Source organism: Jaculus jaculus, chromosome 2 (assembly GCF_020740685.1).
Source record: "Jaculus jaculus isolate mJacJac1 chromosome 2, mJacJac1.mat.Y.cur, whole genome shotgun sequence".
Classification (NCBI taxonomy): domain Eukaryota; kingdom Metazoa; phylum Chordata; class Mammalia; order Rodentia; family Dipodidae; genus Jaculus; species Jaculus jaculus.
The window spans coordinates 55,191,525-55,205,871 of NC_059103.1; the positions used below are offsets into that span (position 1 = coordinate 55,191,525).

General features: G+C 42.7%; 1 protein-coding gene across 1 annotated transcript in view; it reads left to right on the forward strand.

Moving 5' to 3' along the window:
* The window catches only part of Fbp1 (fructose-bisphosphatase 1), a 31,503-nt gene that overhangs the window by 14,896 nt on the left and 2,260 nt on the right, over nt 1-14,347 (forward strand). The window contains exons 2-6 of the mRNA XM_004656861.2: nt 457-619; nt 3,511-3,603; nt 8,879-9,019; nt 11,665-11,802; nt 12,924-13,043. Coding sequence (XP_004656918.1) covers nt 457-619; nt 3,511-3,603; nt 8,879-9,019; nt 11,665-11,802; nt 12,924-13,043 — 655 coding nt within the window. The remainder of the gene's footprint in view (nt 1-456; nt 620-3,510; nt 3,604-8,878; nt 9,020-11,664; nt 11,803-12,923; nt 13,044-14,347) is intronic.

Consider the following 14,347-nt stretch of genomic DNA (forward strand, 5'->3'; position numbering starts at 1 on the left):
AACTTTCTTGCTTGCTGCCAACTGATGCATTGAATCCACATATGGGGATAAAATAAAAATTGATTTTTGCTAGGCTAAACAAAAACAAAAGCATAAGAATACTCCCACTTGTTCTGTATAAAGCATAAATATGCACACAGTAATAAATAGATATACACTATATTAAGATTACTGAAATGAATATTTCATAGGGGAGTGTGGCTTCTTATGAACACCATATTAAAAAATGGAAAGCATGCATTTGGTCACAGAGGTGTGTGGGGACCTATGACAGGTATTAAGCCTTTTGAGTGACATCTTTGCTTCCTCTCTCCAAGCCAGTTTAAGCATAACCATCCTTCCTGTTTTGTTTCTCGACCACATAGCCTCCTTCTTTTTCTGTAGGTCCACTTGGCACTCACTCTTGGTGGGATGCTGGTGGCCTGGGATGATTTTCTGTGGCTTTTTCCCTTCTAGCTATGGCATTGCTGGCTCCACCAATGTGACAGGGGACCAAGTGAAGAAACTGGATGTCCTCTCCAATGACCTGGTTATGAACATGCTGAAGTCGTCGTTTTCCACTTGTGTGCTTGTGTCTGAAGAGGATAAACATGCCATAATAGTAGAACCAGAGAAGAGGGTGAGTTTGCATTTGTACTGTGACATTTTTTCATGTGCCTTTGTCCTCCTCGGCTGCACATCTTCACTGGTTCCTTCAAGCTGGTGGTCTAGGGATTACCCTAGCTCCCTCCTACTTCCATCTTCCTCCTCAGTGCTTTGAGATGCTTCAATCTAGAACCTGTCCTTGCATTCTGCTGTCCAAGATGGTTCTATCTTTCCTCTGTTAGCATCTTTCTACAAATGCATCTCCATTTTTGACTTTGCATTACCATGTTCAAGGATCTTCAAGTCTTGTTTCTGTTAACTACCTCTTTTGCTGGATTTCTATCACCAAATGTCCAATCTTCACACCTGACCCCACTGCCAAATTTCCTGGTACTTGCCTTGGAATATATGTACTAGAGGTCCAACAGTTGCTTATGAGGGCAGAGAACAAATGATACTCTCCTGTATCCCAGCATCTAGCACAGTCCCTGGCATGTGGTAGGGCTCAACAGATAACTCCTGAAGACTGCTGAATGAACAAATATTGCCAGTTTTTTTTTTAAAGAGATAATAGCAATTAAAAAACAAACCTTTGGGGCTGAAGAGAAGGCTTATCAGTTAAGAAGCTTGCCTGTGAAGCCTAAAGACCCATGTTTGATTCTCCAGATCCCAAGTAAGCCAAATGTACAAGGTGATACATGTGCATGTTCACACATGCGCAAAAGGTGGTGCGTGTGTCTGGAGGCCCTGGGCCACTAATACTCCTCTACACCCTCTTTGTCATAAAATGGTCAGTCTGTTGGGCTTGCCTCCAAAAGAAAGACACCTTTTGAGATTAGAAGTATAGTTACTTGTAAGAGCTAATTATCTTTCTATGATTGAGATAAACTTGGGACAGCAAGGAGTAGAATTAGAAAAGTGACTTGGAAAGTAATTAAAGAGGCTACCTGTATTGGCCTGTTTTAGGGACTGGAGTCACACCTGAGTCACCTTTTCTGCATCACTTCAAAATAGTAGTACATGCTGTTTTCAAAGTCCAAGTTTCTCTGTGCCCTCACAGGGTCTCTGCAGTGTTAGGTGCAGGGATGGAGAAGTAGTCATCCAGAGCTAGGGACATGGATGGAATTAGAATCTCTCCAGTGTTAGGGACTTGGGTGGAGTTGGAGTGTCTGCAGTGTCAGGGACATGGATGGAGGTCGACTCCTTGCAGTGCTAGGGACATGGGTGAAGTCAGTGTTGGATGTTGTCTGTCAGTCACCTGATCTTTCTTGGCTGCGGCTTGCCTTTGTAGTAGTTGCAGTCCCATTTTCTAGTCTGTTGTTTCTCAGTTTCTTCTCAATCCATGAGATGATTTGTTAAGAACAAGAAAGCGGACCTGGAGCCATCTGAGTCTGAGGGAGAATGACTAAAAAACACATTCTAAGAGGCTAATTTGTAGGTAGAAAATTCCCAGTGATGTGATGTGCTTATAACCTGGTGTTCTCTCTCTCTCTCTCTCCCTCACACACACACACAAACACACACCCCTTTGATTTGTAGCACTTACCAAATTCAAGGGTGTAAATACCAAATACTCAAATCACAGATTGATTGTGCTCTACCACCATGCATCTTTTAAAATATTTTACTTATTTATTTGAGAGAGAAAGACAGGCAGATAGAGAGAGAAAGAGAGAGTGTGTGGGCATGCTGGGGCCTCTAGCTACTAGAAATGAACTCCAGATGCATGTACCACCTTGTGCATCTGGCTTTACATGGGCAATCAGACCTGGGTCCTTTGGCTTTGTTGGCAAGCACCTTAACCCTTAAGCCATCTCTCCAGCCCCATGGCACCTTTTATAGTGGAGTGGAAGAATCATGTGACTTGAGCTCTTGAGAGCTGAAGCAACCCATGTGCAGCACACCCCTGAGCCTGCCACCCAAAGAGCCAAGCCCAGGTGGCACTGCTGCCACAGTGGGCTGTCTCCTTTAGGAGCTGTAGTGGATGCTGTTGAGAAGCCTGTGCGTTGCAGCCGCGAGCAGCACCCATCGCCACCAGACCTGCCTGAGGTCTTTCTTTCTTTTTTTTTTTTTTAAATATTTTTTATTTATTTATTTGAGAGCGACAGACACAGAGAGAAAGACAGATAGAGGGAGAGAGAGAGAATGGGCGCGCCAGGGCTTCCAGCCTCTGCAAACGAACTCCAGACGCGTGCGCCCCCTTGTGCATCTGGCTAACGTGGGACCTGGGGAACCGAGCCTCGAACCGGGGTCCTTAGGCTTCACAGGCAAGCGCTTAACCGCTAAGCCATCTCTCCAGCCCCTGAGGTCTTTCTTACACATCCCAATGCCAGCCAAGTCTTTCCTTCACCCAGCAAATTGCTTCTTTCCTTACAAATAAAAAGAAATAAATGGCTACTCTTATTTCTTACTTTTCTTTGGCTACCAGCACTTCCTCAAATGAAAGTTATGATTTATTGACAACAGTGATATAAGAAATATTATGTAGCTGTCTACATTCTACCACCTTCTAGACTTCCTATGCTAAGTCATATTTTCTTTTGTTATATATTTTTTAATTAATTTATTTACTTATTTGACAGAGAAAGAGGGAGAGAGAGGGAATGGTTGCACCAGGGCTTCTAGCCGCTCCACACACATGTGCCTCCTTGTGCATCTGGCTAACATGGTTTCTGGGGAATGTAACCTGGGTCCTTTGGCTTTGCAGGCAAACACCCTAACCACTAAGCAATCCCTCCAGCCCAAATTATATTTTCTCTGATGACACACACACACACATGTGTGTGTGCCTTCTCATCCTTTTCATGATAGAATACAAGTGAATAAGACTCCTAGTTTTAAAAATTTTCCATTATAGTCCCATCATTGTCTTCTCAGGATATATTTTTATTGTAATATTTAATGTTGTGTTTTTTCATTGTTCAGGGCAAATATGTGGTCTGCTTTGATCCCCTTGATGGCTCTTCCAACATCGACTGTCTTGTGTCCATTGGAACAATTTTTGGCATCTATAAAAAGGTAAAGTGTGGCCGGGCGTGGTGGCGCACGCCTTTAATCCCAGCACTCGGGAGGCAGAGGTGGGAGGATCGCTGTGAGTTCGAGGCCAGCCTGAGACTACATAGTGAATTCCAGGTCAGCCTGGGCTAGAGTGAGACCCTACCTTGAAAAACCAAAAAATAAAAGTAAAAATAAATTTAAAAAAAAAGCTTTAATTCTCAAAAATTAAAAAAAAAACATTTAAAAAAAAAAAAAGGTAAAGTGTGGAATATGAAGTGCCTGGTTTTGGATCATAAAAACGTCAGAATGTGAACTTGGGAAGCTTGAATAGACTTATGGATTGTTAAGTTATTTATCTGAGATCTCATTACATTATTTTTGCAATGTAGGCATTTAGATCTATAAACGTCCCTCTTAGGACTGCCTTCATTGTGTCTCATAGGTTTTGATATGTTGTGTTTTAATTCTTATTCAGTTTGGATTTTTCTTCAATGAGTCATTTAGTGTTCAAAAGTGTGTTATTGAATCTCTAAGAGTTTTTTTTTAAATTTTTTGCTTCTTTCTTATTGATTTCTAGCTTTACTAGTTACATCAATTTTGCTAAATTTGTGGAGACTTGATTTATTTCAGAATATATGATCTATTTTAGTGAAGGTTCCATGAGCTGCTGAGGAGAATGTGTATTATGTAGAGTTTGGATGGAACGTTCTGTACATGTCTGTTAGTTCCATGTGATCTATGGTGTTCCTTAGCTCCATTGTTTATTTATTTTCCATTTAGACAATCTGTCTATTGATGACAGTGTAGAATTAAAGTCATTGGCTATTATTATGTTGGGATTTATATCTGATTTAATGTCTAGTAGATTATGCTTTATAAAATTTAGTGTACCTCTATTTGGTGCCCTTATATTTATGATTGTAATATCTTGTTGAATTCTTCCCTTGATAAGTATAAAGTGGTCTCCTTTATCTCTTTTGACTACTTTTGGTTTAAAGTGTATATTGTCAGATATTATTGTAGCCACACTGGCTGGTTTCCTATTTTCATTTGTTTAGAATATTTCACCCTACAGTAGTTTCTTTCTTTGAGGGTAAGGTGGGTTTCTTCAAGTCAAGACAGTAAGTGGATGAATCAATCCAGTTTTCTAATCTAGCCGGATATCCTTTGTCTTTTGATTGGAGGGTTGAGTCCACTGATATTCAGAGTTCTAATTGAGAAGTGTGGGTTAGTCCCTCTCGTATTGAAGATTTTGTGGAATTTGGTATTTTCTTGATCATCATTTGTTTTCATATCTGTCCTAGTTTTGATTATTTTTTTCCCTCCTGTAGCCTCTTCAATATGTTTGTCCAGCTCTTCATAGATTATTCCATGCAGTATTCTCTGTAGGGCTGGGTCAGTGCTCATATGTTCTTAAAGCCAGTTTTTTTCATGGAAATTTTTTCTTTTACCTTCTGTTATGAGGGATAATTTTGTTGTGTACAGTAGTTGGGTTGGCAGCTGTGGTCTTTTAAAATACTTCAATTCCAAGCCCATCTGGCTTTTAGTTTCCATTGAAAAATCACCTGTAATTCTGATAGGCTTACTTTGCAAGTGGTGAGCTCTTGGTACAATCTTTGTTTTCTGGATGAAACCTAGTATCGCTGCCTTGAATCTTACAACCAGGGCTAGAGAGGTGGCTCAGCAGTGTACTTGACTGTATCTTACAACCATATAACTTGAACTTCCAAGTGCATTTCCTTTTCTTTTCTTATATTTTTGTCTCTTTTCTTTATCTGTGTATATGTGGAAGAGAGGGAGAGAAAGAGAATGTGTATGTGAGAGAGAACTATTAAGTATCTCTAGGCAAAGTGAAAATGGAATGAACACCTATGCAGCCGTCATAAAACATTATAAAGTTGTAAGTGCATCCTCCTGGCTTCAGATCAGATCATTTTCTTCTTCTTCTTCTTCTTCCTCTTCTTCTTCTTCTTATTATTATTATTATATTTTTGTAGTCAGTGAATACAGTCAAGTTGGTACCATTGTTAGCCTCCTCTCTGTACTCCCTCCTACATAGGGATCCTCCTTGTTGGGCTATGTGGGTCATGCATTGTGGGGTTAGCCTTTAGTTTTGGGTAGGAGGAAATGTCTCTGTGTGTCATGACCCAACGTGTGGCTCTGACATTCTTTCCGCTCCCTCTTCCGTAAATTTCCCTGAGCCATGTTGGATTCATATTAGGTCTGCTTCAGTGTTGAGATCTTGGGTGCTTCTGTGTCTCTGGATATCTGGATATTTGGTAGGAGTTTATTGTTCTCTATGTCTATCTCCTTCACCCTTGTGCTGTTTCCTGGTTCACCAAGAAAACAGCATTCTTGCATGTTTCCCCAATTATTCATGGTTTCAGCTGGGGCCCTTTTGAGGTATGATGGGGTAGTTCTCTCCTTAGGATCTGTGTCTATCTGAAAAAGAGAAGCAGATTCTCTAAAGGAGAGTAAAGCCAGTACCAGGTAAATGTGATAACCATTATTTTGTAGAGGGAGTTTAATGGAGAGCAGGCTCATTGTTAGATGTGGTTCTGTCTTGTTTCCCAGCTCCAGCTATGGGTTCCATTCCACTGAGTAGATCAGTTAGCCAATTTGAGAGCAGTTGGTTTCCGACCATGACTATGCACCACTATTGCACTTGTATGAGCATCAGGTCAGGTTGTTTGCTGCTAAGTAGGTTAGATCATGTGTTGCTTGGAGTGATATTGGTCATTTTCCCCCAGTTGCTCATGTAGCACTTTCTGGCACTAGACACGCTAACTGTCTGAGGACTGACTCTCTTCCAGCTTCCAGCCATGTTGCTCCATGATACGTGCCAACAGTGTAAGGTGTCTTCAGCAGTAGGGTCTTACCACTAACCTATGGTGGGTCATCAAGCACTCTGACATAAATCTGTCTTCTTTTGGGAGACCTTGTAGGTCTCTTTGATCAAAAGCTCATTGTGGATGATATCCACCTGCTGGTACCAGGAGTTACAGGTCAGCACCCAAGAAGAGAAGGAAGAAAAGGATAAGTGATATAAAAGAGATAGAGAGATGAGAGAGAAGAGGGAGAGAGAGAAACAGAAACAGGAGGCGATAATGGTCAGTTTTTGTCATGCCTTCTCCAGGACCTTGTGAATCAGGTGTTCCCTCTAAGGGCCTGATGAAGGTTCAAACATTTGGTCTTTTGGGATGTAGAGTTTTATCATACCATTGACATTTTCGTCCAGTTTTGTGTCCCCCACCCCTCCCTTACCCTCCCCTCTCTCCCCACCCTCCCTATTGTCCAGTCCTTGAGATGCTTATTAGGTATGTTGGCAACTTTGGTAGATTCAGATTAGAGCTGTAGGTGAATGAGACTATACGGAGATTATCTTTCTGTGATTGGGTGTGTTCACTGAGAATGATCTGTTCGAGGTTTGACCATTTTTCTTCAAATTTCATTGTGTTGTTTTTCCTTACTACTGTGTAGAATTATTATTTATTAGTGCTGCTGAGATGGAACCCAGGGCTTTCCAGAATTCTGGGCAGACTCTCTGACACTCTGGACCATCTCTTTAAGTTGGTTGTGGCTTAGCCTGTGTTTCTTCTTGGTACTGGATGAAGAACATTATCCATCTTTTTAGTCAGGGTCTCTCACTGGCCTGGAGCTGACCAATTAGGCTAGACTGGCCCCAAGAATCCTCCGTTCTCCACCTCCCAACACTGGGATTACAAGTGTTCACCATCATACTTGGAATTTTATGTGGCTTCTGAGGATTGAATTTAGGCTTTTATACTTCCAAGGCATGCATTTTACTGAGCAATCTCCCTGGACTGTGTTTTATTTTTATTTTTCTGGGTGTATTGTGTATGGTATGTGTATGAAGTGTGTGTGTGTGTGTGTGTGTGTGTGTGTGTGTGTGTGTGTATGTGCATGTTTTTTCTATGGCACACATGTGGAGGTCTGAGGACAATGTTGGGTGTTTGTCCTTTCCTTTTACCTTGTGATGCACATTCTCTCTCTTTTTTTTTTTCCACTGCATGTGCACCAGTCTAGCAGTTCCATGAGCTTCCAGATTCTTCCAACTCTGCCTCCCATTGCTGTAGGCATGTTGGGATTATAGGCACATATACCACTCTGTGTCCAGCTTTATGTGGGTGCTGGGGAATTGAACTCAGGATGGCAAGCTAGCAAGAAACTGCCTTTAACCAATGAGCCACCTCCCCAGCTCCTGGGATTTGTTTTAGTGAAAAAAACAAAAGAAGTATTTGGACAGGTAATATATTCTAAGTGCAGATGTTATTTTGTTTCTGCTGTGTGTGTTCATATGTGTATGAATGGTCAGTTTTGTGATGTAGATGTGTTTCTTTTTAACTTTTGATTTTTGAGTTGATACATAGTGATTATAGATATTTATGGGTACTGTGTAATGTTTCCACATGTGTACACACTGTGTAATATTCAAGTCAGGGTAAGCATATCTTTCTTTTCAAGCATTTATCATTTCTTGGTGGTGAGCATATTCAAAAATATAACTTTTTTGAACTACATGGTACATTGTCATTATTAATAGCCACCTACTATATTCTAAGACACTAGAACATTTTTTTCTCTTGTCCACCTGAGACTCAGTACCTAATGCTTAACTTGTCTCTATCCCTTTCTTCTTCCCTTCCCACCCCTAGTCTGTGGTAAGCCCTGTTCTCTCAATTACTGTGAGTCCAGCTTTAAAATGTGTCTCTTACTATGGTCTTGGTGAAAACTCTCATGCAGTGGCCGCCCTTCTCTGTAATGGCTCTGGAGAGATGTTCCAAAGCCTGGATTTCTGAGAATTTCTTTAATGTGGAAGGGACTGACCACAGTGCTCAGTGAATATGTATTTCGATTGGCAAGAGCTCATGAAATTGATTTCCTCTCCAGACCCGATGACCTACAGCCCATGTTAATTTGCTTAAATAAAGATAGAGTAGGCAGGTGAAAGACATTGATACCCATAATCAGATTACATTAGTGAGAGCTGGCGAGAAGTCATGCTGCTTTTTGGAAGTGATAATGGAGACATGAGGGAATATCGGATTAGGAAAATGGGAGCAGGACCCTGACTGGTTGGAAGTGTCCAGATGCAGGAAGTCAGAGGTCTGTTGGGAAGGCTGCTGTGGTAATGTAATCAGGAGGCTGCTGATGTGTAGTGGGAGGGCCCTCTGGGAAGATATCCTGTTTGCCTTGCAGGCTGCTGCTGATTGAACTAGAAAAAGGGACCACAAAGCAAAACAAGAATATATGTTTGTTTTCTTTCTTGCTCCAGAAATCCACTGATGAGCCTTCTGAGAAGGACGCTCTGCAGTCAGGCCGGAACCTGGTGGCGGCTGGCTATGCACTCTATGGCAGTGCCACCATGTTGGTCCTTGCCATGGACTGTGGTGTCAACTGCTTCATGCTGGACCCGGTGAGACACGTTTTAGGCTGATAGCTATGAGCCCCTGTGTGTGTGTGTGTGTGTGTGTATGTTTGTACAGTACTATGCAAACATAGGAAATGAGGCCTGTGGAAGCAGAGTCTTTGTTCCAAGATGATTCCTTTAAAACAGCCATTCCTCCAGTGATTTAAATGTCCATGGCAACCAGGCAATTAATATGAGTGGCCATAAAAATGAGTCAAGTGTGCCAAGGAAGGAAGAGCAGGGGCCAGATGGAGATGGGTGAACTGGAGAAGTCCAGTGATGGTTATAATTTTGGAATGTAGACCCAAAGGTATTTGTTTGCAAAACCTGATGGCCAGAGTTTGATTCTGCATTACACACAAACACACACACACAGATGTACCAAGAGGTACATGCATATGGAGTTTGTTTACAGTGGCAGGAGGCCCTAGTAAGCCCATACTCATTTTTTCTCTGTCTCAAATAAATTTTTTAAAAAGCCTCTGGATTAAAACAAAAGCAATGTTTTCAGATGTGCAAAACTCTGTCCTAGCCAACTCAAACCCATTTACAGACCAGATCAAACCGGGGTCCTTTGGCTTTGCAGGCAAGTGCCTTAACCACTAAGCCTGTTTATAACTTTTCAATTTTAATTTTGGGTATGTGTGTATTCATGTCTATGTGTATGAATGCAGGCATGTGTGTGCATGTGTGACAGAGGTTTTTTATTTATTTATTTTTTTAGTAGAGGCTCTCACTGTCATCGTTGTTCACTGCTGCACTTTCTAGGCTACCTGGCCCAAGAGCTCCTGGGAAATTCTGCTTTTTAGTCAGAATGCTGGGATCACATAACCTGTACTGGCTTCCGGCTTTTACATGGAGCCAGGGAATCTGAACTTGGGTCTTCAGGCTTGAATAGCAAGCACTTTATCCACTGAGCCCAGTTCCTTTTACGCTTAGCAGTGTCTTCTCGACATGAGAAAAGCATTTCATACAGTGTTTTCTCCTGACAAATGGCACACAGGGTACAAACTGCAGCCCAGAGTCTACACTGAGAGGCTGCCTTGGAGCATGTGGTAAACTGGTGTAAATCAGAGTACAGCTCCTTTGACCTATGTGCTGGTAACAGAGCTGGACTTTCACCTCCCTGGAAGGATGGGCACTTGATAAGTAAACGAGAGCAGAGGAAAATAGTGGCAAAACCAGAGCAAAGTTCAACATGAGCCTTGGACACTGCTTCCAAAATCAGTGTTGTTTGCTGACATAGTGACTGTCATGTTCAGCCTCCCCACGTATTCTTCATTCTCCTTCTCTGATACTTTGGAATCAATGGACATATTATAAAAAAAAAATTCCATCTGTCTATTCCAGATTTCAGACAGGCATCTAGTAAGATTCTGTGACCTACATAGCCTCTCCCTCCTCAGATCTAAATATTTGCCGGAACAATACAGTGGCTGTAATATTCCCTTGCTGCCTGCCAGCCTTCCATTTGATTTGATTTGAGCTTTTTGCTCTCTGTTGCCTGAAGGGGTGGAGGAACCTGCCCCAGGGAGATGCAAAGTGCTCCTCTTTTGGCTTGTTGCAAGGACTGGCTGATGGCTTCTGCCCAAACCACTGCAGCAGCTGTACTCAAGTTTCCAGCAGGCTTTTACTGTCAATGAGCTTTTTTTCTTTTGTGCATATGCATGCCTGTGTGCATGCGTGGTGTATATGTGTATGTGCAGCTGCACATGCTCCATGCACAGAGGGCAGAGGAGAACATAACATTGGGTGTCCTTCTCTTATTGCTCATCCATGCATTTATTTCCTTGAGATGGGGTCTCTCCCTCAACCCAGGGCTGCTGCCTGTTGGCAAGCACCCTCCACCAACACTGAGGTTACAGCCATGCATGGCCATGCCTGTTTTCATGGGTTCTGAGGAGTCAAACTTGACAGTCTCTGGACTGAGATGTCCTCATGCTTAAGCAGCAAGCATGCTTATATTCTTAACCACCGAGCCATCTCCCAGCCCTTTCAATGAGCTTTTGTCTCTTGTTCCTTTTCTTTCTCTGTCCTTCCCTTCTATTTTTTATTTATTTTATTTTATTTATTATTATTATTTTGTTTTTGTGTTTTTGAGGTAGGGTCTCACTCTAGCCCAGGCTGACCTGGAATTTACTATGTAGTCTCAGGGTGGCCTCAAACTATTGGTGATCCTACCACCTCTGCCTCCGAAGTGCTGGGATTAAAGGTGTGCACCACTATACCATGCCATGATTTCTTTTCTTTTCTTTTTTGACAGAGTCTCACAATATAGGCCAGGATAATCCTCCTGCTTCACCCTCCTTAGTGTTAAGATTATAGGCATTACTACTATTCCTGGTTCTGTGAGGTTTCTTCATTTAGTGATAGAAATCATTCACAAACAAAGTCACAAGTCCCCATATTTCCCCATTGGCTTCTGTATCATCCACTTGCTACCTTGACCCCATTTCCTTTCATTAATTCTCACTATATTCTCCCCCCTCTTCCTGTTCCCAAGTCCTGGAGAATTTTAACCACCATCACAGGTGCCCTAGATGAAGTGTGGCCACAGGCTATGCACCTTCCAGTTCAACCCAGTTCACTGTCTGTCTTGCCTGAGTGAGATCTCTGGTTATCTGTCTACCTTTTCCTTCCATGTTTCAAAGGCTATTGGTGAATTCATTTTGGTGGACAAGAATGTGAAGATCAAGAAGAAAGGGAACATCTACAGCCTCAATGAAGGCTATGCCAAAGACTTTGACCCCGCAGTTGCTGAGTATGTGCAGAGGAAGAAGTTCCCACCAGTAAGTGAGTAGACAGGGGTGGGGCTGGCACGGTGTCCAGACATCAGGCCCTCAGTGCAGCTCTGGGTTAAAGGGATATGCCTTGGTAGGAAAAAAAAAAAAGGTATATTGGTATTGAGAAGCACTCTGGACCTCATTTGGGATAAGTTATGAGGAACTCTCTTGATCCATGATTTACCCTGGAAGCAAAAAGTAGAAGCTGCTAAGCCTGTGGTTAAGTTTTCTCACAGGTATTGGAGGTAGGGAGTCTTGCTCTGAGATGTCAAAATAGGAGTGTTATTTTAGTCTTACCATGCAGAAAAAGACAAGTCAAGATAATGCAGTCAACCAGATAAATGACTTCATGGCATTAAAACATTCCATGTCTAGAGTCCTGTTTCCTAGAAATGCAAAAATGTGGTTCACCCACCCCAGACATGTGGTGTCTGCTGTCTATCCAGGCTTGCATCTATGATAGCTCCCTGTCAGTTGTATCGAGACAGACAGTGTCCGACTTGGCATCTCAATAAAGAGGCTCCAAGTTAGTGAATGCAAAGGAAGAAAAGGCAGGCTGTTGTTGTTTTGTGCAGGCAGACCCAATTTTGTCATGGTTTTGCTGCTGTTCTCTGAAGTCCACATCTTAGCACAGCACTCAGGATCCTGAGAGCTGGCCCCAGACTTTCTGCCCTGCAACATTTCCTCCTTCTCATGTCTGCTCCCTGCTCAGAGGTGCTCAAGCAGGTCCCGTGTCCCCTCCCAATGTTGTTAAGTCCTTGCTTATGCTGACTCCTCTCCCAGAAAACAATAGACACTTCCATGCCTGCTGAACTCCTTAGCTTAGCCAAACCCTCGGCAAGACATGGTTTTTGTTTTTGTGATGGTTGCTCCAACCCCATAGCCACACTCATCACACCCTCTTTGCAGCTTCTGCCAGGAATTAACTTCTTGGGAGATGTTACCGAAGGCTGTGTGTCTCCATTGCTTCATTTCTTATTCTTGGGAGTAGAATTATCCTATTTCCTGGCATGGTACACTTTGTAAGGTGCTTGATAAATGACAATGGAATCCAATGAGCATCGGCAACACAAAGAGAATGCTTTAAATCCCTGCAGCCCTAATTATTGTTGTTCTTCCCTTTTTAGGACAACTCAGCTCCATATGGTGCCCGGTACGTGGGGTCCATGGTAGCTGATGTTCACCGCACTCTGGTGTATGGAGGGATCTTCTTATACCCTGCCAACAAGAAAAGCCCCAATGGAAAGGTATGTACATCCCCTGAAAGTGACCCAGGCAGTGGGTTTCATTTCCAGCCTGGAGGGTTTTGCTTCACTAGGAAGAAAGTTTCTACTGTTATTGGGTGCTCCAGGTGGTTGCTAAGAATGTTTGTGGCACATTCTCTGGACTCAAGGCAGTCAGGCAATGTCAACTAAAGGTAGAAATGTTCCCTTGAGAGCCCTTTCAATGCCACAGCAAAAAGAGGATTAATAGAGTTATGGTTAGGAGACTGAGTGTTTGGAGCTTCCAGGGCGTATGGGGTTTGCGTTGGCTCAGACAGTATGAGTTCCAGCCATGGAGTGAAATGAGATAGTCTGGTCTCATTACCAAGAGAGCAAATCAAGTACACATTTCAGGGTGAGGTCTGATCAAAAGGTGCAAAATATAGCTAACTAATGAACTCGACATTTGCTACTTGGAAAGCAGTGCTGTCTGGGGGCAGGAAAGGGTCTGTGGTGAAACCCAGAGCTTTCAGGCAATTTACCCACTCACTGCTAGTCCAGTGCTGGCCCTGTTCCCAGCAAGCTGTAGGGTGGGCTGTACTTCCATTTGCTGGTTAGGTGACACCCTTTCCTTCTGCACAGATGGCAGTGTCATTTCTTCCCAAATATGTATCCTTTTTCTCTCCTTTTCTATTCTATTCTCTTTTCTTTTCTGTTCTGTTCTCTTCTCTTTTCCCTTCCCTTCTCTTCTTTTCTTTTTTCTTCTTTCCTTTCCCTTCCATTCCTTTATCCTTCCTTTCTTCCCTTCCTCCCTCTCTCTTTTCTTCTTTTGTGTGGTGAGTGTATATGCATGCATGTTCACAGGTATGTGTGCCGAGTGTACATACAAATGGGTAAGTGTGCATGTGGAGGCCATAAGTTGATGTTGTATGTCTTATTTGTCAACCTCCACATTATTGTTTTAGGCAAAGTCTCTCACTGAACTTAGAGCTTATAGATTCAGCTAGACAAGTAGCCATGGATCCCCATCCTGCCTCCCCAGTGCGGGCATTACAGGTGTATGTCACCACACTGGACATTTTACATGGGCTCTGAGGATCTGAACTCAGATCCTCATGCTTACACAGTAAGCACTTTATCTACTGAGCTATTGCCCCTGCTCCTCCTTTTTTATGTGACAGAATAGGAGGAGCAATCCCCTTGAAATGTCAGAAACGGATGGATTTTGGATCCATTCAGTTCTGTGGAGTGTGTTCACTTCTGTTCACTGAAGGCAATCTTCTCCACTTCCAGCACCAGACTTACTATTACAATCCCAAAGTATAGGATTAGCCTGCTTTCCTGCACTT